Here is a 27998-nt window from a genome sequence, read left to right on the forward strand (position 1 = left end):
AGAAGTATGGGGCCACATGCCGAGAAGGATGTTTCATCCTCAGCTCCTACACTGTTAGGTGCAGGAGCCTAGGATGAAACATTTGCTGTTGTGTAGTGTAGATACTCTGTGCTGGAGGTCTGTAGGCCAAAACAACACAACTCCAGCACAGAGCTTCTAGTTTTGGGACTTCCAGATCAGCCATTTGACCTCACTTTCAGCCAACGGAGAAGGAGCAGCGGGGGCCCTATGATCACCATAACAAGGAACCACATAACCACAGTAAACATCATCCAATCTACTGTTTTTGGGTGTCATGGATTTCTAATTGACCATCATTACTGAGATAAGTGAAGGGGAGGCTGGGTGAGGCAAGGACCTGTGCTATGGGTGCCATTTCCCACCTTTAGAAAGATCGCAAAATTATGTTGTTTCTTTCTCAAAGTGACACCCCACCCAAATTATGCTCAGTTTTTTGGAAAATTTTGACACACCAAGCTGAAAAGGTTGCCCATCACTGCCCTATTCTATAGTAAAATGTTCATGCTGAAAATGTCGGATGGTTTCTGAAATTTAGAATCAAACTTTCACTACTACTCTTAAGTTGCATTGGGTTTTGTCTGAAGAGAAAAAATCATAAATTGATAGCATGACAGATGAATTCTTCATTGAATTTTCAATCCCCATTTTGCAAGTCAGTGTTTCTACAGAAACCATGAACATTTTAAAGTGCCTCAAATTTAAAACGAGGAAGAATTTTGATGATTTTTGCATTTTTTAAACAATTACCGATCTAAGAAAGGTGCCACACTACTCTGATTTTACTTTTGAGATGCTTCTCCTTATTTCTAACCATCTTCATGTATTCAGCTCCATACAAAAGAATTTGTTTTATTTTCAGTGGTGAAAAGAAATTGGTAAAAAAATTATTCCTAAAATTACCTTGCAAGTTCAATGAAAATTGCAAATTTCCAGGCTTTTATTGTTCAGAAATCTCTCCTGTGGTCTCTGGCTTCCTACACTTCAGTTAATTCTTTGAAGGAATGAGGTCATTCCTCACATGGTGATTGCTTTAGATTTTTTTAAAAATCAAGGAAGGAATGCAGAGAAAGGGAGGGGGACGAGGAAGAAGGAGGAGTAGCGGAGGTGGAAAAGACACAAATACACAAAAATGCTCTTGGCTATTTCAATGATAAGGTAAACTCAAAAACACAATAAAAAGAAATTCAAAATAGTCTTTAAAGAACTCTAAGAAAGTGGAAGTGACCTCTTTTGTGGATTAAGAAGACTTCCAAGAAATCTGAAGACAGATTTCACTACAGCTAATTGTATCTGGTGGCTACTGTATCAGTTGGATGGTAAAATCATTCTAGATTTTACTCTGAACTTTTAAAGTGAGATGCTGCTAGGTACTAACTGTATTTTGAGGATAAGGTTCAGCATATGGGATAGCTCCACAAAAGTACAGATTAAAACCTGGAGTAGATGAATGCTGTTGCTGATCTAGAAGTCACCAGAGTCCACTGAATATAGTATTATTTCCAAGAACACAGTCTTGTGCTCTGTTAAGCTTTCCCTGCAAAAGAAGTAATGAATGAAGCTATTCGGACTGCATCAAGAAGCTACAACATAATTGCAAGACAAGGTATTATGGGGCCTCTCTCCAATGTGTTTGTTCCTAAAACAGAGGTCCTAGTACTAATTCTCAATCAACTCCGTGGTTGGGAAAGAAGAGGAAAATGTGGTCAAGCATCAGCTTCCCATGGGTGTCGTCCCAATCCAAGTTCATTATTTTACATTACTGATTATATTACATAACTTAGATGAAACAACTGGCGAACTAAGCAGCGGAAGGTATTTTCCTTTTGCATCCAAAGTAGTCTGCCCTGAATCCTTAGGGCCCTTCTATACAGACATATAATCCAAAATATAAAGGCAGATAATCCACAATATCTGCTTTGAAAAAACATCTGGGCGTCCCCTGGGCAATGTCCTTGCAGATGGCCAATTCTCTCACACCAGAAGCGACTTGCAGTTTCTCAAGTCACTCCTGACATGACAAAAAAGGGGGTTATCTGAGTCCACACTGCCATATAACCCAGTTCAAGGCAGATATGTAAGCTTATCATGGCCAATGTTCCTTCTGCAATCCTTTCTCTGGTGTTGTGAAGTCTCTTCAACTTGCCACACTTGAAATAAAGTCCAGTGTTAAGATACCACATTGATACTTCTCTCATGAAGATTTTCAAGTTCTTGAACATTGTCCAGTCTGGCTGGGTATGATGGGAACACATCATACCCAGTCTGGAGAATATTGGGTTGTAGAAGGCTTTGTTCAAGACACGTTGACATATTCTAACATAAGGACAAGGGAAAGCAGTCTTTACATTGAGGATGAGGAGGTGGGTAATTGCAGCTGATCTGTTGTAAGCTATTACTCCATTTGTCCAAGATGGGTGTTACTACCTCAGCTGAAGCCCCTATTTCAGAGGTCACCACGTAAAGACCCACTGCAAACCAGAAGCTCCATTGAATGGAGATATGTGAGAACAAAGGACAATTATTTTGCCAAGCAGCTCACCTCAACTGCATATTTAAGGCTGCACATAAAACAGAAGCTGCTTTTGAACGGCATTTTAAGCGCCAGACAATCATATTGCCTCTGTTATAATTTTAAAGTTATTATCTGAAGGGGATCAAGCTGTGAACAAAAGGATATGCTGCCGAGGAGTGTCACATTTCTATGATATATGCTTGCATTATGAGAAGAAATTGATCGTCCGACTGGATCTTTGGGAGACAGAGTGACACATGAGTACCTGACAAGATACGAAAGAAGGACCATGAAGATCTAAGAACAACAATAGTAAGGCTGATATATAGACTATGCTATTCATCTGTCAGCATCGTTCCCAAGGGACGCAGAAGAGAAAAGGTCCATCTGAACCAGAACGACTCTCATAGGAACAACAGAAGCCGCTTGAGTTTTGTCAAATCATTAGTCCATCAAAACCTATAGAGTTCACCAAGGACTCTACTGTGGAATTCGATCTTTGCAAATTACAGTACAAGCTGATCTAATCCATATCAGCTAGGCTAATTTGTTGATTAGAACTCAAGGTATCCACCAGCTTTCCCATAAATGTTCTGACAGGTTTCTGCTCCATAAGGAATTATGTATCAAAATTACACCTATGCCTATTTTCATACGTTTCATACTCATCCAAGTAGATGACGTGTTGTATTATTCCGGAGTTACATTTTGTTGTATAATTCACACAAAATGAGACCTATAAGGCGGGCATTTCACATGAAGAGAGGTAAAAAATGTCCCAGGTTTCAATCACTTGCCATATACAGACTTTTTGTTGCTGTAGAAAAAAAGATGACTCAATAAATTACATTTATTTTCATTGCCCCCCCCCCCACTCCAAACAATGACAATTGACAACAAGTTTAAAATATTCTCCATTTTATATGGGTATACATATTATGGCTCTCTGTATTTGCATATTCTAACATATCTTTGATTCTAACTCACAAACATTTTTGTGGATATATAAATAATATATTTTCAGAGTGTTTTTTTTAATAAAAAAACACTCTGAAAATATATTGTTTATATATCCTGCAAATGTGTTCAATTTGGCACATTAAGTGGAAATGGGTTATATGTTTGGGTGAGGGTTTAAAAATAATCAGATATAGAAACAGGAAACACAGATTTAAGGATGACACAGAATGGAAGCTGATTTGTCCATCCGATTTGTTTATGCTGATTTTAGCCAAAGGTCTTTCCTAGCTTGATTCAGAGATACAGCGATTGGACTTCAGGCCTTTTGCAAGCAAAATATGATGGGGTTAAATAGGGTTCATAGAGCTCATCCTTATGGAAAAGGTCACCACGTTTAGAAGGTCATCATCTTGCAAGATATATAGGGCTATTCTTTTACAGAAGCATATTGATCTTGGGAATGCGGGTTAGAGCAATTAAAGGCTGATTGTTTTAAATGGGAATAATTATTCCACAATTACTTGAGAGTGTGACTTTTATTGCTCTAATTACTTTTTATTTTTTTTCCTAGACAGACGCTGTGTCCTTCTCCAGGAGCTATTTCCCACCAACATTGTGCGGAATTACATTGGTCCTTTGTGTTGTCCCATAAATTCTACCATTACACAAAGACAACCAGCTCAGAAAATTATCTGCAAGAATAATTGGTTTAAGGAAAAAACCATATCATGACCAAAAAGAGCGAGGAAACAACTGTGCTAGAACAGATTAAAATGAGTTAGAATTTAGGACTTTGTGTGATACGCATTTTCTGTGGGGCATCAATGGCTTCTCTCAATCTCTGGAGGGTCATTTCTTGTTGATATACATTCCTAACATTCCATGAATTTGTAAAGAGCCAAAATACGCTTGCATAATTGTCCCCAGTTTGTTATTCATGGCCATTTATTTATTTCACAAACATTTGGGATTAATTATGAAACCTGACTGCCTGTGCGAAAAGGTCTTACAATTAAATATAACTGAAACTCATTTTGAAATATTTAGAAAACCCTTTTTTTTTGTAAAAAGAATGGAAACACAATGAATAAACCATGCCAGAGACACATTTTTAATTTGGATGAAGAAAAACAAGTAAACAATGTAAAGGCATGAGATCAAAGCAAGAAGTGACACATCCAACAGACAGATGCCAGAGGGTTGAAAAGGCAGTGTAATATTATTTGCGATAATAAAATAGGAATAGTTTTCTGCACACTGCACACCAGTTGATTGAGCCACATCGTATTTTAATCCCCTGCACTTCTGTTTTCAGGTTTTTATTTATTTTCTACCAGATTAAAAACTAGTGACTGATTTGGCTTATTTGTTGGTTTGTACAATGCATAGATTCACAGGCATAATAATTATCATAATCGCTGCCTGAGAACTGAGGCATTAAACAATATAAAATTAACATTGTGGTCTTTATTATCTTATAACAATTTTTAAGATGGTGCAGGGAAGAAAAAAATGGAAATTGGCCCCTGCCCCACGTCTTAATTGCCATGCATATCATCAAACATCCTTATTCCATTTTGAAGCTGTTAATCTTCATTCAGAGGTATTTTTCTTTCAAAAATCCTTCATTTTTATGCTTTTCATCAATGGCTGCCAAAAATAATTGCCAAAATAAACCAACAGTATGGAACAATTTGAAATGATGCAACCAGGCAGATCGATATCTAACCTACCTGCCAAAACTCAAATATCTGACAACGAAAAAGAAACAAGCAGTAAGGTATGCCATTTTCTACCGGTAATAAATGGATGGACACTTTAGAAGGGAAAACTATCAAAGCGTTTTTGCAATGCGTATTACGTGGTTTAATATATTTTAATGTAGTCAAAATTTTCCTCTTGTTCAGTAATCTACAAAAACAGGAATTTCTGGAAGATCTTCGCCATCCCATCCTTATAAATGTGCTTTACAGACAATCAAAATCTGTGTAGATTAAATTCTATAGCGCAGAGAGTGTTTTAAGAGAAACTATGCCATCTCTTCAAATACATCTTTGACCACCACTTAATTAACACATTGTGCATACATGTGAGAGCATTTGACTCATCATAGAGATGAGACAGATAATTCAAAGACTAATTTTAATGGATAACTCATGGCACTTTTCGGTGGCACCCAATCAGCTGCACGTGAGTCTTTCAAAGAAATATCTAACTTCAATTATTCTTTTTCTGAGTCATTGAAACATCCACTCACTGTCTATAGGACTCAGCTTGTTAACTTTCAAGTCAACTCAATACAGTGGAGTGAATCTTGCCCCATGGAACCGAACATTCCCAACATACAGATTTCCAAATGTAGACATTCGAACTCAGTGGCCAAATTGGACAATTATAATCCATGTTTAGTAGAACTTTTCTCATTCATAACAAAATGTGTACTCCAATGGAAATTTCAGTTTCAAAAGAAACAATAGAGCCACATAAGACAAGATATATGCATCTCTGGCCTCCATTGAAATGTGTAAGTCACTCTTCTAAGAAACCATTAGATGGTGAATGAGTGAAAGCTTCCTGTTCATTTTCATGGAACTTGTTGAAGATTTAGTAGATGTTGTTATCTATGCATTCTTATCTGCCAGTAAAAAAATCCCAACTGCCCTGATTAAAAAAATAAATATATATATTCCTTTCATCACTAGAATTGGTCAAATTCTGGGAAGCAATGTGCCCTTTAATCAGGGCAGTTAGGCCTAGTTTTCCACCCAGCAGTCTGCTTTAATCATTCTAACATTGAAAATGATGTCAATCTGTTGCTCCAAACATTAGCTTATATTTTTTAAAAAGCTATGATACAACTTGTTCGCTCTGTCCCACTGATCTGTCATCATCTGAACTCCAATGGATATATGGAGATCATCAGATGCCGAGGGCTATCCTGCTTTTAAAGAAGAGGAAGGGGAATATACACATTCCTTCACGCACAAGGATATTCTTCTTTCATCAGTCCAAGAGGCATAAAAGAGCTTTCTAGAAAAAGGATAATGGTGCATAGATTGGGCTAAAGCTTATCTACAATGATATAAATGGCTGTGAGGGAAAACATGTTGAAGGCATCTAGTACTCGGAACAGCTGTGCCATCCAATAACTGGTCAGTATGGTAGATGATGGAATCATAAGCTGTGTTGAACTCTTTATAAGGTAAACTGGCCCAGGAATGAGTAAGCAGAAGGCAAGGCAGTGCTTCTACCTTCAGCTATGGATTTAGGAGCCCTTGGTCAAGAAATCTTCAGTGAACCTCCTTAACCCTGGACAAGGGAACTGAAATTTCTAAAGTGTCAGGCAAAGTAAAACATGGTTGTGTCTTGCGGAGTGGTGGGAATTTTCCAAGTTTTTGTGCTCTGCCCAGGTCACTTTCTGGAAGTGGCTTTCTGAAAAGCCACTGAAAGCCACTTTCTCCAAGGGCTTTCTACAATGATACTACCACCGGATGGCTAAGTCAAGATAACGTATTTGAAACGATTGAGATAAAAAAAAACATAAATCCACAGAGAACCATCCCTAAGAAGTTATTCACACAATCTCTTATTGCTGTTGTGGCCACAACATCTGACCCCTGGCATTTTTCTCCTTCACCTTTGGCACTATTCGTGATAGCATTGTAACAGGTTGTACTGTAAGATTGCCTTGCTTTGCTCATCTTATCTGGGTTGGGATGGTAGCAAGCAACTTTAGCAGAAGTGATAGAACTGAATGCCTACGTGCCTGAATGTCAACAGACCATGCTACAGCAAAACAATGCTATTTAAGTGTTGCTTAACTGGATCATCTAACTCTAATTTTATTAATGTGAAAATAATAAGAAATTAGTCCACTGATGGGGAAGAGGAAAATAACCCACTGACTTCCTCTGGATTATCTGTGTTGTAAATAAAGCTCAAAGGGTGTTGACAAAAATGATGTACACGTCCAACCAGCAGCACTGAAAGATGAAACAGATCCAAAAACATAGGTAATACTTTGACTGATACCTTAAGATAATTTTCCCTCCTGAGCAAAGCATCTCCCTTTGTAAAATAAAAAGCAGAAGCACCATAGCAAATATTTTCTTATAAACAAAGCCCTCTAAAAACTCATAATCTTGCCCTTTTCTATCAGAAACTGTTATGAAAGGCAAAAATGATATTCCATCTCTTGAGATAAATGTAAAGGTCTGAGGCATAAACCACAATCTGATCTCTTCATTCATTCTTGTACTTGTCAATAAGTCCATGATCAAAAAAGCTACTCAATGGCTTACACCCTTACCTTTTTTTTAAAAAAGGAAACAACTACACAACACAACAATATTTAAGCATCTCACTCAAAAGGGAAGATAGATAGATGATAGATAGATAGATGATAGATAGATAGATGATAGATAGATAGATAGATAGATAGATGATAGATAGATAGATAGATAGATAGATGATAGATAGATAGATAGATAGATGATAGATAGATAGATAGATGATAGATAGATAGATAGATAGATAGATAGATAGATAGATAGATAGATAGATGATAGATGATAGATGATAGATAGATAGATAGATAGATAGATAGATAGATAGATAGATAGATAGATAGATAGAAGATTATATTGGTTAAGATGCTTGTGGTGTCTGGTCTGGGTCACCTAAAAAGGCAACAGGCTTGCATGATAAGCAGCCCATTGAGTGCACTTAAATAACACAACTGTTTGTTCATCAGTATTGATAAGACCCAAGCATTCCTCAAGAGAGCCATACATAAAATTTACAATATTGCATGTGAGGAGGGAGGGGGGAGGTGCTGTTGAAAGTAGTGCTATGATTGTGTTGTGCCAAGTCAGGTTTCCTTATTTAAGGACATATACATACAGATACGCACACACAAATGTACATACAGAGTACTCCTGGGAATCCAGCTCAATATTTTACATTCATTGTGCATACACGATATGCAGTTCCTAGAAAGCACAGTCTTCATCGTTATTTAAGTAATTTGCAAAGCTATATTTCTGTATTGTTATAGCCTCTCTTAACATGATCACATAAGCAGACAGTGTAGAAGAGTTATGGATAATAAAAAAAATCTCATGTATCTTTACTGGGAAAGATATCGCCAGTGTGAATAAGAAGCTGTATATCAAATTGTTTCTAAATATACTTTTTTTCATTTTGAGCCACATATGGGTATTAGAATGATCCGAAATGTAGTAATAACAATAAAAGGGCATCAACAACAACCGTTGCGGAATAAATGCGTATTGGAACATGGTCTCGAACTCAATTATACCTCTGGTACCCCATGGAAGAACTGAAAGCAAGACTCGAAAGAAGCAATTTTGCTGATTTTTGTCCAGCAGTGGGTGAGTTTCAGGCATCATTTCCATAAGCTTAAATGACAGGCAAGTCAACATCAGATTCATAACGTCAATGTTTCAAGATATTTATTGGCCAGATATTTTCTGACTGACTTGAGAACCAGAAGGGTGATTGTGTAACTCCAAAAAGAGGGGAACGTGAACACTCACCTCCCACCAAGAACTTCCCATGGACTGCTTGAAAGTGCAAGCCTTATACTTGACATTGTAATGTGCTGAAAAAGTGTAAACAAAAAGTGTGCATTGGGGTAAGCAACTACAGCATGCATTATTTGTTCGGACTCCGGGCCCAGATTTTATTAATTTGCTGTCAACCACAAACTCAACATTCTACATTGAGGACACTTTGGATTTGGACAATGGAAGGAGCAGGTTGCACACAATATCTACAACAAAAAGGGTCATTGATATTAAATATGACCCCCTCCCCTTCCCATAATATGTTAATCCTCAGCAGCTGAAACAGATGGTTCTTTCATGAATAGCTCTTCTCAGACACTTTCATGAGCTACAAGAAATTGAATGCCTCAAGAGAGCATTTACCAGGGATGGGGCGGGGTAAGGAATGAGATGCTAGGACTTAGAGTTAGCGATGTGACCAATGCCAGATCCTAGAGGGAGGGGTGCAAAATTAATAAGCATAGTTTTGAAAATCAGAGACAAAACAAATAACCCTTATGCACTAAATATACTTTCCTTGAAATTGATAATGCAATTTCTTCCCTGCTTTTCTTTTGTAACATTCAACCTGATACAATGAATATTACTGTTAGTATGATATTGCTGCTATTACTACATGAGATAGTAAGGTGATTTCTGGTAATAATGCTAGTTTGCTTCTATACATTTTTGCCCCCTTTAAAATAGTAGAAAAGTCAGATTTGTCCCACATTCCTGGAGCACCCAAAATAGAATACTTTTCTAGACAGCGACTAGCCTCATAAGATGATACAGCAACAGAAACTTTAAGATCCATGAGGAAAGCAGAACATCAACCAAATTTTGTTTCCCTTCCTGAAATCGCAGCATGCAGCTTTGCCCCATCACACTCGGTCGCATTTTCATCTCAATGTAGAAGAAACACCTTCAGAATAATTAACACTATATTTTCCATGTATTCAGCAACCTAGCCCGAACCGCTTGATTTAATTTCCTTTCTGCTCTATAGGACCAGAAAATAAATAACCCCTGGCTGGTTCAAATTTGCACACACTTCATTCTTGCACCTCATTTATCATTAAGTGAATTTTCTTTCTCGATCTGACCAGGTTACGCCACACACCCCCTGACAGAGTTGGAATCTCTGTGCAGTAGACAAAATATCTGTATAGGAATTTGCAATTGATATTGCAAATGTGCAGTTCAGTAAAATGACTGTTCTCTCTTCCTGCAAGGCTCGGCATGCATTTCTCCACGTTATCTAAGTCGAATAGAAATCATACTTAGCATTCTCTCCTTTCCTCTCCGGCTTTCTTTCCCAACCAGTATTCCTGATACAAAATGTTACCGACCAAACCTAACAGCATTCCCGATGGGTGAGGAAATGGGGACACAAGCACACACACAGACACACACATGCACACTGGAGACCACAAAAGAATTTGCAAGTGACAAGAGGAAGGGGGAGAAAGCCTCACTCCTGCCACACAGGCACTCTCTCCAAGAGAGAAAAAGATCTGAACCCACAACGCTTTTGTTTAGACCATCAAAAACCTTTCCAAGGGGAAAAGAAAGCATCATCTTAAGATGACAAATCCAGCATCTCACCCTTGGGGAGCTGGGTCTGAGGTTCCCATGGTATCGGGTACTTACATTCTGTCGGAAACTAGCAAGCGGCTATCTACCATCATCTCCGGCAGAAAATCCAGCTTGAATGAAGAAGTCATCTTCTCCTCTCTCTTCTCTCTTGCTTTCTCTCTCTCTCTCTCTCTTTCTCTCTCTGTTCACTCACTCACTCCCTAGCTGGGCTCCCCCCCTCCCCTCGCCTAGGCACACCGTTTTCTGGTCTGGCAAAGAAGACTGTTTCTCTTGCTTGTCTGATTCAACAACTGCGCTGGCCAAGAGACAGGCAGGGACAGGTGCGGGAGGCCTCCCCAAGGCAAGCAGTCAGAGCCGGCAGTTGTCACATTCTCTCCCCCTCTTGTTTTCCTCCAATCCCCTCTGAAATCGACTGCTGAGGCAACTGTCTATAGAGCGCCAGGTGCTGAAACTGGGGGCGGAGCTCTTTTTTTCCACTGCAGCTAGAGTTTAACCCCTGCAACCACAGACAGCCTCTCCAATGGGCTGGACAATGTGTGGCCAGGAGCGGCACGCACAGTCGTTATTTAAAAATATTGAATTAAGCACAACAATCAAACATTATCTCCGTGGCTTGGGGGAAAGAACATCCTTCCCCCATCTCCTCTTGGAATGTGGCTTTTGTCAAACTCACTCAGGATTTTACGGGCTGCTCCCATTGCCGTCACGCCGCTTTAAGTTGATAAATATAGTTTTACAGGATATAAAGCAACAGCCCTCCAAGCACTCCCTTGTTGAACTTGAGATCGCCTTTATTCGAGCCTGATCCTGTTTCTAGTGAGGCATGTCCCTTTCTATCCCTCGCAGAAGATAAGAGAAGCACTAGCAAAATCCAATAAAATAAATGATCCTTGGCACGATAAAACAACGAGGCAATCAGGTCGCAAATTAATAAAATTTGGTGCAATGCTTTTTTATGGTTGAACTTATTTTAATAAATGTCTGCTTGTTCCTCCCAAGATAACAAATATGCAGGCACAGTAAGGTGGTTAATTGTGGTCTCAGTGATACTGTCACTAATGCTACTAAAAATCTTAGACTTATTCTCCTATCAAACTTTGAGCGTGTTTATTGTGATTTTTGAAAATCCCCGTGGTAAAGGGAACAGGGGAGAGAAGGAAGGCTAATGTCTTTATGAGTCGAAATTCACACCATGAAACTGAAGCAGTTACGACTTTGTGGATCAGAGGGGGAAAAAATCATGATTAAAGACCCTCTCAGGTTTTATGTATTTATGGCTCAGTATCCAAGGAACTTAAATGCCAATTCAGATACCTGATACCACCACCCTAGGAATTTAAAGTATGAGGCAATCTTATGCCAGTCATTATAATAAATGAGGCACTTTTACAAAAAGACAGGAATCATTTCAAGGTAGATGTCTTGTTCATCCACATCAGCAGAAGAAAGCAAACTTTACGAAATAACACATTTTCGTCAAATTGTGTGTGCAGATTCAGTCCTTGCATTAGACAGGGCCTTGCAAACTGTTAGCTTACGCAAGTACTTAGACAGAAGCAAGTGTTACCAATTTTTTCTTTGCAATTAGTTTAAAACATCACTCACAGATCTATAATCATAATAATAATTGAACAGTATCTCAAAATGTTTTAGCTGTTGGCAGAGATTTTTTCAGGCTATACGGCCATGTTCTAGAGGCATTCTCTCCTGACGTTTCACCTGCATCTATGGCAAGCATCCAAGTTTTGTGAGAATTCATTGTCTAGCTGCTGCAGTTCGAAGCTATCTAGCTAGTGTAGGCAGAGGCGGCCCTAGGTAATTTTCAATGGTAAGCAAACAGTATTTTGGCACCCCCCAACCAATCACTGATATATATTTTCTGTTCTTCGTGGGAGTTCTGTGTGCCATATTTGGTTCAATTCCATCATTGGTGGAGTTCAGAATGCTCTTTGATTGTAGGTGAACTATACATCCCAGTAACTACAACTCGCATATGTCAAGGTCTATTTTCCCCCAAGAGCACCCCTGGGCAAAATCAACTATACTGCAAATGCTTACTTTGCGTAATGGGTTGAGCCACCCCTGGCTGTTGGAGCGAAAACCCAATATAATACTAACATTACGTTTTTCTCCTATCAAGAAGAGGTTTTAAATACATAAGAGTTTTGCAGAGAACATTATCTAATTTGCACCTATATTGGTATACTGATATAGTTGATATTAGTGAAAAAATACTCACTGTAACAAAGATTCACATTGTTTGAATGCACTTTTGACACTCTTTTGTTTTGACGTGGTAACATCTGACATCACTGATGCTTAAATACAAAACCACATGGGTTGCAACAGCCAGTCATATTAGATGCAATAAGGACAAATGAGACTAATGACAGTGGTAGAAAAAGGTTGGGAATGACACACAGAAGAGCCAATATGAGGTGCACCAAAAGATATGGAATAGCATCAAACAAAAATCTCCATTCATGTCAGAAAAACTGCCAAAATAAGCACTTTATGAAATCACTGAAAACATTGTCTCAGTCCATAGAACTAAACAGAATAGAACAGGAGGGAATGGAATAGATTTATGCACAAGCATACACATAGGAGTACATAAATACACATGTGGATAGAGAAAGAATCTGTGGATCAAATACTAAACCAACATCTAAATAACACCTGGATCAATTTTCAGTGCTAGTACTTATTGGAAGCAGGCAACTTCAAAAGTACAGTTGACTGTCTATTTTCACGGATTCTGCACCCATAAATTCAACCATCCTCAACATGAAAGCATATATTTAAAAAACCATAAGGTGAACCTTAATGTTGCAATTGCTTTACCCCCAAGGACATCAACACTTTTGGATGGTCAAATCTCATTATATCGAAGGGGAGAGTAAAATAGAGCCTCTTAGATAAAATGGTAAAATCAAGATTTGCTTGTGGACTTAAAAAATCAGGCTGTGATGGTTGAGTATCTGAATACTCACAAGGTTCCATAAGAAACAATTCTGCCATCTTTCCTGTGTCACGTCATCATCCATGTCCTAACTAAATGAACCAACTGAATTTAAAGAATACAAGTTGCATTGTATTAATTAGCAATATGGTATTATCTTTCATGGTCTACTTCTGTACTGTATTGTAGCTGGAAGGCAAAGGCAAACCTATCATGGAATCTTTGTGGCAGGAGTTGTTCAGAGGAAGTTTGCAGTTGAGAAAGTGTGATTTGCCGTTAAGTCAACAAAAATGTTTTTGTGTTCATATGGGATTAAAACCTTGGTCTCCCTGAGTCCTAATTCAAATCTTTAAAAATACAATCCAAACAAGAGATATAGCAGCCAAACATCAAAGAGTTTCTGCTGATAGCATACATTTACCCATTCAATTTGACAACTTTTGGCCTGTTTCCAATCTTCCCTTCTTGGGCAAAGTCCTGGATTGTGTGGTGGCCTCGCAACTCCACGTATTCTTGGAAGAGATGGCTTATTTAGATCCACCACAGTCTGGTTTTAGGCCAGGACATGGTACTGAGACAGCCTTGGTCACCTTAGTGGATGATCTACGCTGGGGGCTCGACAGGGGGAGTGTGTCCCTTTTGGTTCTGCTGGACCTCTCAGCGGCCTTGGATACTGTCGACCATGGTATCCTTCTAGGAGACCTCACAGGAATGGGCCTTGGAGGTACTGTTTTACAGTGGCTCTGGTCTTTCCTTGAGGGTCACTCTCAGAAGGTGTTGCTAGGGGACACTCGCTTGACCCCACGGCCATTGCACTGTGGAGTCCTGCAGGGTTCAGTATTGTCCCCTATGTTGTTTAACATCTACATGAAGCCGCTGGGGGAGATCATGACACCGCACCCCGGAACTGGGGGAGTTTCGGGGTGCGGTGTCATCTGTACACAGATGATGTCCAGCTCTGTCACTCCTTTCCATCTGCTACTAAGGAGGCTGTTCATGTCCTGAACCGGTGCTTGGCTGCTGTAACCAACTGGATGAGAGCGAATAAATTGAAGCTTAATCCAGACAAGACAGAGGTCCTCCTGGTCAGTCGCAAGGCCGAACAGGGCATAGGGTTACAGCCTGTGCTTGACAGGGTTACACTTCCCCTGAAGGTGCAGGTTCGCAGCTTGGGAGTGATCCTGGACTTATCGCTGAGCCTGCAACCCCAGGTCTCGGCGGTGGCCGGGAGAGCTTTTGCACAGTTAAAACTTGTGCACCAGCTGTGCCCATACCTTGGGAAGCCTGACTTGGCCATGGTGGTCCACGCTCTTGTTACATCCTGAATAGACTACTGCAACACACTCTACGTGGGGTTGCCTCTGAAGACTGCCCGGAAGCTTCAACTAGTCCAACATTCAGCAGCCAGGCTGCTCACTGGGGCTGGGTACAGGGAGTGCACAATGCCCTTGTTATGCCAGCTCCACTAGCTGCCTATCAGCTTCTGAGCACAATTCAAAGTGCTGGCTTTGGCCTATAAAGCCCTTAACGGTTCTGGCCCAGTTTACTTGTCCAAACGTATCTCCCACTACAATCCACCTAGGGGCCTAAGATCATCTGAAGAGACCTTGCTCATTGTCCCCCCATTGTCACAATCACGTCTGGCAGGGACAAGGGACAGGGCCTTTTCTGTGGTGGCCCCCCAGCTGTGGAACTCCCTCCTGAGTGAAATTAGATCTGCTGCATCCCTCTTGACCTTCTGGAAACAAGTAAAATCCTGGCTACGGGATCAGGCCTTTGGAGAATAGGCTGACCTACTGACGTGTTGACTGATTTAGAACTGATGGACTGTCCTTGGATAATGATTTAAATCGGTGACCACTGACTATTTGTTGTCTGTTTTTATATTGTTTTTATATTGTTTATATGGTTTTATACTGTTGATACTGTTTTATATTGTTATTATTATATTACTGTTAATTGTATATTTATGTTTTGATGTGGGCGCCATGGGGTGCCACTTTGTTAGCCATCCTGAGTCCCTCTGAGGAGGTTGAGAAAGGACGGGATATATAAGCCCTAAATAAATAAATAAAATATTCCTACACATGGCAAAAAGGGATGAAAAGAAGGACTACAACCAACCAGTTGAATGATTTGAAAGAAGAAATAACTAATCAGTGGCTCTCAACCTGTGGGTCCCCAGATGTTTTGGGCTTCAACTCTCAGAAAGCCTACCAGCTGGTAAACTGGCTGGGATTTCTGGAAGTTGTCAGCCAAAACACCTGGGACCCATAGGTTGAGAACCACTGAACTATGTAGTTTCTGGACTTATTGTGGTCCAAAATTCCACAATACACAAACAGAATTGCATATACTGTTGCTTGCTTTGGAAGTTGGGACACAAGTCTCTTACCAGCTATAAAACCCCTGTCTCTCTTAATATAGCTCCGATTTAAGAATCAGATTTATATCTACTACCTTTGAAGATTTCTATTCCCCTATTTGTTTACTTCAAAAATGGTCAAAGTCAGGTTAAAGGGATTTTCAGTTCTTCCCATCATCAGGAGCCCTAAACAACAATGTTCATAGTTTCCCTGAAACTATGACAAAAGAAAGTAGAAAAAAGAGCCAGCTATGTAGGGACGCTGGGGATGGATGTTCTCCTCCAACCTCATCATTCATTGCACACTCATAGGAGCAAGCTGAATGTCTTGATACTGATAGCATTGTAGCATACTTGGGTAATTTAGTCATGTATGCACTGCAGAAGGAACATTTCCTAGTGAAAAAGGTTGCCAAGAGAGTAGGGATGCTTAAGGCATTTAAACTTTGCAAATTCCAACATGGATTGACCTGAACTTCACCTCCCAAAGTGATATATGGACTGCAGTTCCCCAATGGCTGTGATGGTTCTAACCTGTTTTGTTGCAGTCTTCATTTTGAAAAATGTAGCAAAACACATTCAAAAGTCCATATTTTGTGGGAAAATCTGTGTTTTGAGAGAAAATATGTTTTGAAACATTCAATATTTATAGGGAAATGTTTGCATAGATTTGCAAGGGGAAAATATACTAATCACCCATGCAGTAATTTGTCAGATAATGGAGTTATGTATGAATAAATATCACAAATCAATGTGGTGTTTTATAAAATCATGAGTGAACATATGCAAACGTAGCGTGAAACAGGAATGAGATGATTAATCCATTCTTATTTCATTGGAAGTACAGCGAGATGGTACCCACGATTCCACCTACTCATAGCTGTCAAAATATATCCACTCTAAGAATTTTCTAGGTTAGGCAATTCTATGGTATGCTTCCATGGAAGTTACCAGCATTGTCCTGAAGAACCTAGGATGCTTCTCTAGGAACTTTCTGGGTCTTCTAGACACATTCTATGGTAATTTCCAGAGGAAATCATTCATAGTTTCCTATTTCCAGTTAAGCACAGGAACACACCTCCCATGGGGGTTGCACTGTATTAAACATTGGGCTCACTAAAGATTTAAAGGAACTCTTGAATTTATACTTTAGTATGTCCTTACCCATAAGGATAATTTGGAGGAAACAGTAGTAAACAGACATTTTCATTGTCCAAAATGTAGCATCACTCTGCTGCTGCCTTTTTTTTAGTAATTTAAATAGTTGTTTACTAGGCTTGGGCGGTTTCGTTCGTTAATTTCGTAATTCGTTATTAATTCGTATTTAAATTAGCTTACGATCCAATATTGAGCCATGCAGGAGTACTGTGAGGAGTAATTAAAAATCAAAACAATGTTTCCAATTTATTTCGTATTGTTTCGTAATTGTTTCGTAATTGGTTCAAAATTGTTTCGAAATTGTTTCGTAATTGTTTCGTAATTATTTCTGTATGTCTGGTGCAAGTTTTATAGTTTTTGTTTGTTTTAGCAGTGATAAAAAATAAATTATCACACCAACAGTCAACAACAGAGGGAGAGGGAAGCTTCAGAAGTTCCCCCTGTCCCATTTGGAGGGTTTTTTAGCATATTGCGCAATCGCGTCCACCATTAACGAATCGATTCATAATTTTATGAAATTTCGTATATTTCGAACTTTTTTAAAGGAAAATTTCAGAATTTTTAAAAAAACGAAACGCAAGGGCCCCCCTAAAAACGAAACAAGTTTAGAACCAAATTTTTCCGTGGTTACCCAAGCCTATTGTTTACATGTCAAAAAGTCCAGAGCAAAGGGGTTTTTGACACGTAAACAACTATTTACATGTCAGTAGAGCTCCCTAACTAGTTAGGATCATCTCTCTTTAGAAACCAGTCCAAAAGTTAGACTAAACCAGTATTAAAACCAGTATTGGTCCAAAGTGCCTTAGAGAAGACCAACTGAATCAATGGACATCACACGTTTTTAAGTGTAGATGGATATGATGTCCTAGGGAAGAGTCCTCTCAGCTGTACCATCCATGAATCCTATTCCACTCCAATGATTTTATATATCATTGCTATATTCTAGCAATTAAAACAAGCACATTTTAGAAGTCTTAGATCGTAAAGACCACTAACCAAGACAGACTAATTTACTCTTCCTCAAATGGGTTCCCATTAGTTGTGTTGATGTATGACTCCCAACATCCCTACACAGCATGGGCAATCCACCCTGGCTGGTTATGAAAAATATTTCCAATAATTCCTGGAATGCACCCAGAGATGAGAACTACATTTCTCTCAGTTAAAGTTTTCCATGTCAGTTGATTCCAATCTGAGTTTTAGTTCAAGTTTGACAGGGATGTTCAAAAGTACTGACCCTGTTTTGTTCATAAAATTCAGCACTTTGAATAATTTTTGGCAAGTACAGACTACAACTAAAGTAGATTCTGTAAATACTGAAACTGACTCCATTAGTCACAGGAACTTGTACCTCAAAACCTTCCCACTTCCATTAAAGGAGCCTCAACTTGAGCGGAAGACAGAATAACTATCCTTGGCAAGAGTCCACACTTAACACAGCCTCTTCATGTACGAGCTTGCAAATCCCTGGAGTGCTAAGGTCATACTTTAAAATTCTCCTACCATCATATTTATGATTCATTTACAGTCGAGATGACCTCATAAATAGTTCCTCTGCTTCAGCTTACAATTGCTGCGGTCCTTGGTTATTAAGCACTTGTAATGATTTTTGCTTGTCTAAAAAAACTTGGCAGCACAATTTAGAAAAAGAATGACCATTAGAAATGCACATACTACATGCTAGGATTTCTCGGCACTTCTGCTTATAGCTTTGATTTACACAGAGATCCTTACACATACTAACAATCTTGACAGATTGGAGAGATGGGCCAAAACTAACAAAATGAAGTTCAACAGTGACAAATTCAAGATACTCCACTTTGGCAGGAAAAACGAAATGCAAAGATACAGAATGGGGGACAAGGCCTGGCTCGAGAGCAGTATGTGTGAAAAAGATCTTGGAGTCCTCGTGGACAACAAGTTAAACATGAGCCAACAATGTGATGTGCCGGCAAAAAAAGCCAATGGGATTTTGGCCTGCATCAATAGGAGCATAGTGTCTAGATCTAGGGAAGTAATGCTATCCATGCTCTATCCTGCTTTGGTTAGACCACACCTGGAATATTGTGTCCAATTCTGGGCACCACAATTCAAGAGAGATATTGACAAGCTGGAATGTGTCCAGAGGAGGGCGACTAAAATGATCAAGGGTCTGGAGAACAAGCCCTATGAGGAGCGGCTTAAGGAGCTGGGCATGTTTAGCCTGAAGAAGAGAAGGCTGAGAGGAGATATGATAGCCATATATAAATATGTGAGAGGAAGCCACAGGGAGGAGGGAGTAAGCTTGTTTTCTGCTTCCTTGGAGACTAGGGCGTGGAACAATGGCTTCAGACTACAAGAGAGGAGATTCCATCTGAACATGAGGAAGAACTTCCTTACTGTGAGAGCCGTTCAGCAGTGGAACTCTCTGCCCCGGAGTGTGGTGGAGGCTCCTTCTTTGGAAGCTTTTAAACAGATGGCCATCTGTCAGGGGTGATTTGAATGCAATATTCCTGCTTCTTGGCAGGGAGTTGGACTGGATGGCCCATGAGGTCTCTTCCAACTCTTTGATTCTATGATTCTAATGTATGTGTATAGGCAGTTGCCCAGGATTCTGCACCTATGGATCCCACTATCCATGACTTGAAAATATTCCAAAATGCCAAAATATTTATAAGATCTGAAGAGAAAACAGAGTATTTTAAAATATACTACTTTATATAAGGGACATCATTTTACAATACCAATATATATATATATATATATATATATATATATATATATAATACATAATGGAGTAAGGGGAGGGCAGAATCCAGGAACTAAATTCTACTGGAGCCCGGGGTCCACTGTACATACCTTCAAGTGTCAACCAGGATTGTTCCAACTTAGCTTGTAAATTCTCACATTGAGGAAAATATAGTTGTTCCCTAGTGATTTTTCAAGAAACAACAGATAGATTATAGGTGCCATTTTAATTTCCCACAGTGCTCGAAAAATGCTATTTTGGGAGCATTGTGAGATATTAAAATGGTGGATAGAACCAGCAGGTTGCCGCCATTGTGATCTAAGCTCGCCAGGAACTGCCAATGTAAATATGGCAAATGCATCTAAATCATTCTTTCGTCTTCTCTTTTATGCTTCTGTACTGCCATTTATACTTTTCAGATCTCAGGAATATCTACTTTCAAAGCAATTTTAAAAAATTCTTTCCTTGCTCCTTTCAAAAATCTGTGCTTTTTGTTGGAACTCATAGCCAAGGCTATCCATATTAAGGAAAAAGAAATGAATCAATGTTTCCACAAAGATGTATATTCTGAAGCTATATAAAGACAGTAGGGATACGACATTTTTTACTGGTATTTTATTTTTAAAAACATAATCAATAAAATTAAAAGGTTGTATTTATTATGGTGTAATTTTATTTGAGCTTTTTATTTTTTAATTATTTAGAATTGTTGTCGTGCTAATAATAACAATGATGCATATTGCTATTTATAATGACTAATTCTGCACCCAAGAAATAAAGAAACAAATTTTCAAACTGAGCAAAAATGATACAGCCAGTCCTCTGTATCCACAGATTCTGCATCTATGTCTTCAACCATCCAAGGCTTGAAAATATTTTTTAACCCAAAAGCAATGCTTGATTTTGCCATTTTATATAAGGGACACCATTTTACTATGCCACTGCATATGATAGGATTTGAAGATCCACAGAGGGCCCTTCCACACAGCCCAGAATATCAAGGCAGAAAATCTCACAATATCTGCTTTGAACTGGGTTATCTGAGTCCATACTCAGATAATGTGGAATTTTCTGCCTTGATATTCTGAGATATAGGGCTGTGTGGAAGGACCCCGAGTTTGAAATTTATGTGAAATCCTGAAACCAAATCCCAGCAGATAACAAGGGCCAACTGCATACTTAATTTGCATAATTTTGCTTAGTAGAAGTAATTAATTTGCACTGTGTGATGGGCATTTCAAACATTCTCTGGATTGATTCCATGGCCTAATGAGTGTTTTTTTCTCTTTTGATCTACTGTCAGCCAGATAACTCCAAAAATGTTTAGGTAGGGGATTATTATGGTATGGGGAGGAGGAGCAACGTACTAAGGTACTATGAGCTAAAAGTATTAAGATTTGCATTGCCCACTGAAAATCTAATTCATATATGAAGCTGATTTCTGATATTTCAGCAATCATTGCCCACCAGTTTAGTATAATCAGAACTAGAAACCTGGCTTATTCAGAAGAAAGAAATCCAAAACTCACAAGAAATGCACCCAGCATACTTGCCCTTTTCTTTAACTTAAAATTACTTCCTATATACAATGATATCTGCTGCTCTCTGACATTTGAATACAGCCCTTGCTCTTAACCCTTACGAAGATAACAATGACTCACTTATTTTCATTGGCTTTCCCCAATATTCTCCTCGCCCACTCTTTCACTTTCTATGCTCTTCTGTTCCATATACTTTTGCAACCTCATCGCATGGAGTCTCTTCTGTGTTCCTCTTTGCACGCTGCCAGCATGGAGTTCCCCAGAACCCATCAAATGATGCAGGGCTACTTCTGGTGGTGATCCATTGGGCTCTGTGCCAACAACTCCAAGAAGTAGAGAAGCAGAGTCCAGATGAGTCAGATGTACAACTGACTCCTCATAGAAGAAACTGGGGAGAATATGGAAGGAAGCCAGGGACAGCAAGGAAACATCATGGGAAGGGATCCCACAACCAACAAAGGTAAGGGCATGAAGTAGTACACTGCCCCATGGTTTCCCCTGCTGTCCCCTGGCTTCTAGACCTCAGTGTGATGTGGTCCCTAGAGTCGTTTCCCTCAAAATGGTGTCCTCTATATGTTTTGAACTCATTTTCTTCGCAGGAAAGATCTGATGGCATTTACAATTGTAAACATGCATAGGTATCAGGGTGCACTTAAGTCACATTTAATCAGAAGTTACTCCAGTGCATAAGCTGAATCTTCAGCCAATGACCATATGGATTGGGAGCTCATGGACCCTATTGAATAGCATTCCATGTTGTTCCCATCACTTCTTGTTGGTCACAACTCTGTCTTTGTGCTTAGCCATTGCTTATCACATTTACTAAAGTCAGAAAGGAGTGATCACATGATCAGTTAGTAGAAAGGATAGACTGACCCCCTCCTTCAGGCTGGTTGTATGGGTGGCCTTGTCTGACACGAGCAGATATTTCATGGCATGAAGGGAGTTGTGGTGGAGACTTGTGACCTCATCACATTAGGCTGAGGATTTGCCACACAATCCAAATGGTCCTGGTGAGAGGCATGGAGAACCCGTTGCTCCATGTGTGCATTGTGCAACTTACCCTGACCGCCATCCCATGCGGGGAAGTGTTGCCACACAACTTCCCTCCATTCCTCCTAAGGCAACACAGGAAGCCTCCCATGTTGTCGCTGTGACAGTGTGCACCTCTTTCTCTCCTCTTTCACCAGAGCGCTCAGCTGGAAATTGATTTGTGTCATGGTAAGGGCTCCATGGTGAAAGGAGAGAAAAAGTGGTATAGGATGGATAACTCATCCTGTCTGATAAGGTCGACAAAGGACAAGCCACTCCCTTATCCCACACTGACCAGCACAGAGAAAGACTGATGGCAGCATTGTAAGTTTTGACAGAGTTTCAAGCTGAAATGGATGTGCTCCAGCTATCTAGACCTGTGGAAGGCTCCACAACAGTCTGGAGTTCCCAGCAGTCAGATGAAACTAAAAAACAAAACAAAAACCTGGAATATTCAACAGAAATCAATGTGAATCATAGAAACAAATAGGTATAGGTTCACAGTTTGTCCAGGTGTGTTTATTTGGCCAATGTAGACAAGTTTTGAGCCAGAGTATGATATTTCTTTTGTATAACATGTAAAGTCTTGCTATACAAATAACATATAATTTCCACAAACCATCCTGTACATGTTGTCATGGAGGTATGTCCCAGTGTATTCAATGAAGTTTGTTCTAAAGCAAGTGTTTGGAGACTCAATGTTGAGATGTCATTCTGGGTACCATGGATAGGGGGAGGGGGATAACACATACACAACCCTAGAAGTGGAAAGAAAATAGCCACAGTCTTACAGGATATAGCTGAGAGATAGTTCGCCAAGCAAGGGAGCATGAATCCAGCACACCCTTCAGCTGTCCCAATTTGGCACAGACAGTTCTGATTACTCCTCTGTACTTATAAAAGCAATGGTACTAAGGTATAAAGAACAAAAACACATCCTTCCACAAGTGTTTCATACTACACTATTATAGCACCTTGATTCCATTTTAAATGCCCTACCTCCATCCTATGGAATCCTGGGAGCTTTAGTTTGGTGAGACACTAGACCTCTGTAGAAGATAATTCCAAATATTCCACAAAAGTACAAACCCTTGAATTCCATAGGATAGCAGGATGACAATTAAGCCAGAATCACAGTGCTTCTTTGTGGAGTGAAAAAAGGCCCCAAGTATATTTCTAAAGAAGCATTTATAGGATATTAGGATACTCCAATAATTCACTGTCTCCTAGTAAACAGACTTTTTGTGAATAATACACAAAACCAGAGAAACCTAACATCCATCTGAATATTTTTAGTATGACATAGTAATCTACTTTCCAAATTCCATGCAGTTTATTTTTGAAAGTCCACTGTGTACTACAAAGGTCACTCACTTTTGTACCAGAAGAAGGAGGCTACTATCATTTGAAGGAGGAGAGGCATGCCTACGGGATGTGCCAGAGTGTAGCTGCATTCAACTTAGCAAATGCCCTTCAACATTTGTCAAATGCCATTAGGTACTCTCTTATTTTATTTGATGTGAAACAATAGTTGTTCCTGGTAGTGGAAGACCGAAAAGCATTCAAAATATGTTGTTTCTTTTAGAGTCTACTTGAAGGGTTTCTATTTATTTTGTTAAAGGCTATAAAGTCACAAAGAAGTTCTGAAATTAAAAACACAGCAACACATACACATATATACAGCCTCACGTCGATACCGGGCAAGATTCTGGAAAAGATTGTTAAGGAAGCGGTCTGCAAACACTTAGAAACAAATGCAGTCATCGCTAATAGTCAACATGGATTTATCAAAAACAAGTCATGCCAGACTAATCTGATCTCTTTCTTCGATAGAGCTACAAGCTGGGTAGATGCGGGGAATGCCGTGGATGTAGCGTACCTGGATTTCAGTAAGGCCTTCGACAAGGTCCCCCATGACCTTCTGGCAAGGAAACTAGTCCAATGTGGGCTAGGCAAAACTACGGTGAGGTGGATCTGTAATTGGTTAAGTGGACGAACACAGAGAGTGCTCACTAATGCTTCCTCTTCATCTTGGAAAGAAGTGACGAGCGGAGTGCCGCAGGGTTCCGTCCTGGGCCCGGTCCTGTTCAACATCTTTATTAATGACTTAGATGAAGGGCTAGAAGGCATTATCATCAAGTTTGCAGACGACACCAAATTGGGAGGGATAGCCAATAGTCCAGAGGACAGGAGCAGAATTCAAAACGATCTTGACAGATTAGAGAGATGGGCCAAAACTAACAAAATGAAGTTCAACAGTGACAAATGCAAGATACTCCACTTTGGCAGGAAAAATGAAATGCAAAGATATAGAATGGGGGATGCCTGGCTCGAGAGCAGTATGTGTGAAAAAGATCTTGGAGTCCTCGTGGACAACAAGTTAAACATGAGCCAACAATGTGATGTGGCAGCAAAAAAAGCCAATGGGATTTTGGCCTGCATCAATAGGAGCATAGTGTCTAGATCTAAGGAAGTAATGCTACCCCTCTATTCTGCTTTGGTTAGACCACATCTGGAATACTGTGTCCAATTCTGGGCACTACAATTCAAGAGAGATATTGACAAGCTGGAATGTGTCCAGAGGAGGGCGACTAAAATGATCAAGGGTCTGGAGAACAAGCCCTATGAGGAGCGGCTTAGGGAACTGGGCATGTTTAGCCTGAAGAAGAGAAGGCTGAGAGGAGATATGATAGCCATGTATAAATATGTGAGAGGAAGCCACAGGGAGGAGGGAGCAAGCTTGTTTTCTGTTTCCTTGGAGACTAGGACGCGGAACAATGGCTTCAAACTACAAGATAGGAGATTCCATCTGAACATTAGGAAGAACTTCCTGACTGTGAGAGCCGTTCAGCAGTGGAACTCTCTGCCCCAGAGTGTGGTGGAGGCTCCTTCTTTGGAAGCTTTTAAGCAGAGGCTGGATGGCCATTTGTCAGGGGTGATTTGAATGCAATATTCCTGCTTCTTGGCAGGGGGGGTTGGACTGGATGGCCCATGAGGTCTCTTCCAACTCTTTGATTCTATGATATCTATCATGCAATCAGGAAGATCTGTCAGCAATAATCCCATAAAACAATAGTTTCTCAAAGCCAGCACTAAGCTGAAATGCACACTCAAAGTTGATCTACCCTGTTTGGAGCCTGTAAATGGAGCTGGGGATATTTTGGCACCTGGAGAATGAAGGAGTATATGAACAGCCTTGTGAAAAGAGGAAAATGCATTTGTGGTGATGATCATCATAGTAATTCAATGGAACAAAACACATGTTTTGCATCTAAACATCTCCAGACAGGGCTGGTAATGATCAATATTTGAAACACCGAATAGCCAGTATTCAACAGGATTGACAAGTTTAATATAACAGGCCTTCCATTTTCATGGGAACAAGGAGCAGAGGACATCCACAAAGGTGGAAAAACCATGAATAAAAAACCCAATGACCATATTTTATTTTCCACAAGAGATTAATATGGCCCCAATGGGAAACCTTAAGTCCTCCAGTGCAACTGTATGAGCAACTTCCAACAGAAGTTGGCCATAGAGTCACCTAGTTAATTTAAAACCAGACCTATAGACCAAAAGAAGAGATTTCGGGCTTGTGATACTCGTCATATGGTAGGCTGCTTTTGAAGTGGAGATGGTGTTCAAAAGTGATTTGAGATGTGATGCACAGGAAAAATCAGCTCTGGAGGGTGGAGAGGTTACAAAGCTGCATTTTTTTCAGTGCTTCTAAGGTGTATCTACACTGTAGAATTAAAGCGGTTTGGTATCAGTTGCATTGCCATGTCTCAATTCTATGGAACCCTGGGAGTTGTAGTTTGATAAGGCAGCAACACTCTTTGGCAGGAACCCCCAGTTTCCATACCACTGAGTCATAGAAGTTCGTGGGGTCAAACAGATTAAGATTATAATTTCCAGTTTGTAGCATTCAAGAAAAGTAAACATCACTCAACAATTTTTCAATTTACATTTGGCCTTTTTCATATTAAATGTGCCCAAGATGTGAGGATGGAAATAATAATAAAAATATTTCAAAAATGGTTGCAAAGCATGTTTTTGAGTATTGGGAAACACTGGAGAAAATACTGGACTTATTTTGTACAATATTGAAACTATCTAGAAGTGGAAAACTGCATGTTCTACATGGGTAACAGTATTTTCTATGCAAAAAGTAACATTATTACACAGAAACTCTGATTATTTGCACAGAAAATGACATTTTCAGAGGAAAAATGATACATGTAAATTTGGTACTTAACAAACCCCCGTTACAGGATTTTCTGCACAAAGGTGCTATGTACAAATTTGTGTATACAATAGTCTAAAACTATAAATATTTTTCAAAAACCACACTGTGTTCTGGGATTTTTTGGCAGTAAGAAGAAAACTGCTAAAAATTACTCATTGCTTCCTTTGAGAACATAATTAGGACAAATCAGAATGTCATGCCTAGGAATGAAATAGAAATTTGCATTACTTGAGATTGCATTTTTCTGTTTACATTTTCCATACTTTGAGCACTGGATTATTATTTTCTTTAGAATAAAATACAAATAAATATGCCCATCTATAGATGTGTACATTTGAGAAATATAGACACTTAGGCTTTACTCTATTGTGAAGTTGAGAAAAATTGATAAATATACAAAAATGCATATGTTAGTGCAGATATGTTCCAAAATGTGCATGTTTCAATATGATGAAGTGAAAAAAGAAGACTTTTGCAACCTGATACAAAATTTGGACATTACAAGATGGGACTTGACAGATTGGAGAGCTGGGCCAAAACTAACAAAATGAATTTCAACAGAGATAAATCTAAGCAACTATATCTAGGCAGCAAAAATGAAATGTACAAATGTAGGACAGATGAAACAGGCTTGAAATCAGTACATGTGAAAAAGATCTAGGGATGTTAGTAGACTATAAACTAATAGCGTGTCAAGAGTGTAAGGTGATGAAGAAAACAAAAACAAACACCTTTTTTTTTGTCATGGCGATAGAAATATAGTACCCAGATTCAAGGAAATAGTAATGCACTTTATTCTACTTTAGTCAGATCTCACCTGAAATACGGTGAGCAGTTCTGGGCACTAGAGATCAAGAAGGATATTGACAAGCTGGAATGTGTCTGTAGAAGAGCAATCAAAGTGGTGAAAGGCCTGGAGCCAAGCCCTATAAGGAGTAGCTTAAGGAGCTAGGTACATTTAGCTTGGAGAAGGGAAGACTGAGGAGTGACATATCTATGTGGAAATATTTGAAGGATTGCCAGGCAGAAGATGGAGCAAGCTTGTTTTTTGCTGCTTCAAAGTCTAGAACACAAACAAATTAATTCAACTCACAAGGAAAGAGACTCCAACTTAACATTATGATGTATCTTGCAATGGTATGATTCTGTGATGTATCACACTTCAGACTTATAGCACTCTAATACCCATAAACTGCCATTAGCTTAATGTTTAGGAATTCTGGGATTTGTAGTAGTTACCCTTCTCTGTCAGAGAGCTCAGGTGCAACAATAAACTATAAATCCCAGGATTCCATAAAGTGGTGTTA

The 27998-nt window shown here is 39.4% G+C and overlaps 1 protein-coding gene across 28 annotated transcripts in view; it reads right to left on the bottom strand.

Moving 5' to 3' along the window:
* The window catches only part of CELF2 (CUGBP Elav-like family member 2), a 652882-nt gene that overhangs the window by 381281 nt on the left and 243603 nt on the right, over nt 1-27998 (bottom strand). For 3 of the 28 annotated variants that reach the window (XM_060776508.2, XM_060776506.2, XM_060776507.2), the window contains exon 1: nt 10714-11110. The exons of 22 other annotated variants lie outside the window; for them this stretch is intronic. In XM_060776508.2, the coding sequence (XP_060632491.1) occupies nt 10714-10787 (74 nt within the window). In that variant the 5' untranslated portion in view covers nt 10788-11110. Of the gene's footprint in view, nt 1-10343; nt 10431-10713; nt 11113-27998 lie in introns of those variants that run through there. 3 more of the 28 variants (XM_060776486.2, XM_060776499.2, XM_060776496.2) reach the window with 3 other exon arrangements.

This window comes from Anolis sagrei, chromosome 5, assembly GCF_037176765.1.
Source record: "Anolis sagrei isolate rAnoSag1 chromosome 5, rAnoSag1.mat, whole genome shotgun sequence".
Lineage (NCBI taxonomy): Eukaryota > Metazoa > Chordata > Lepidosauria > Squamata > Dactyloidae > Anolis > Anolis sagrei.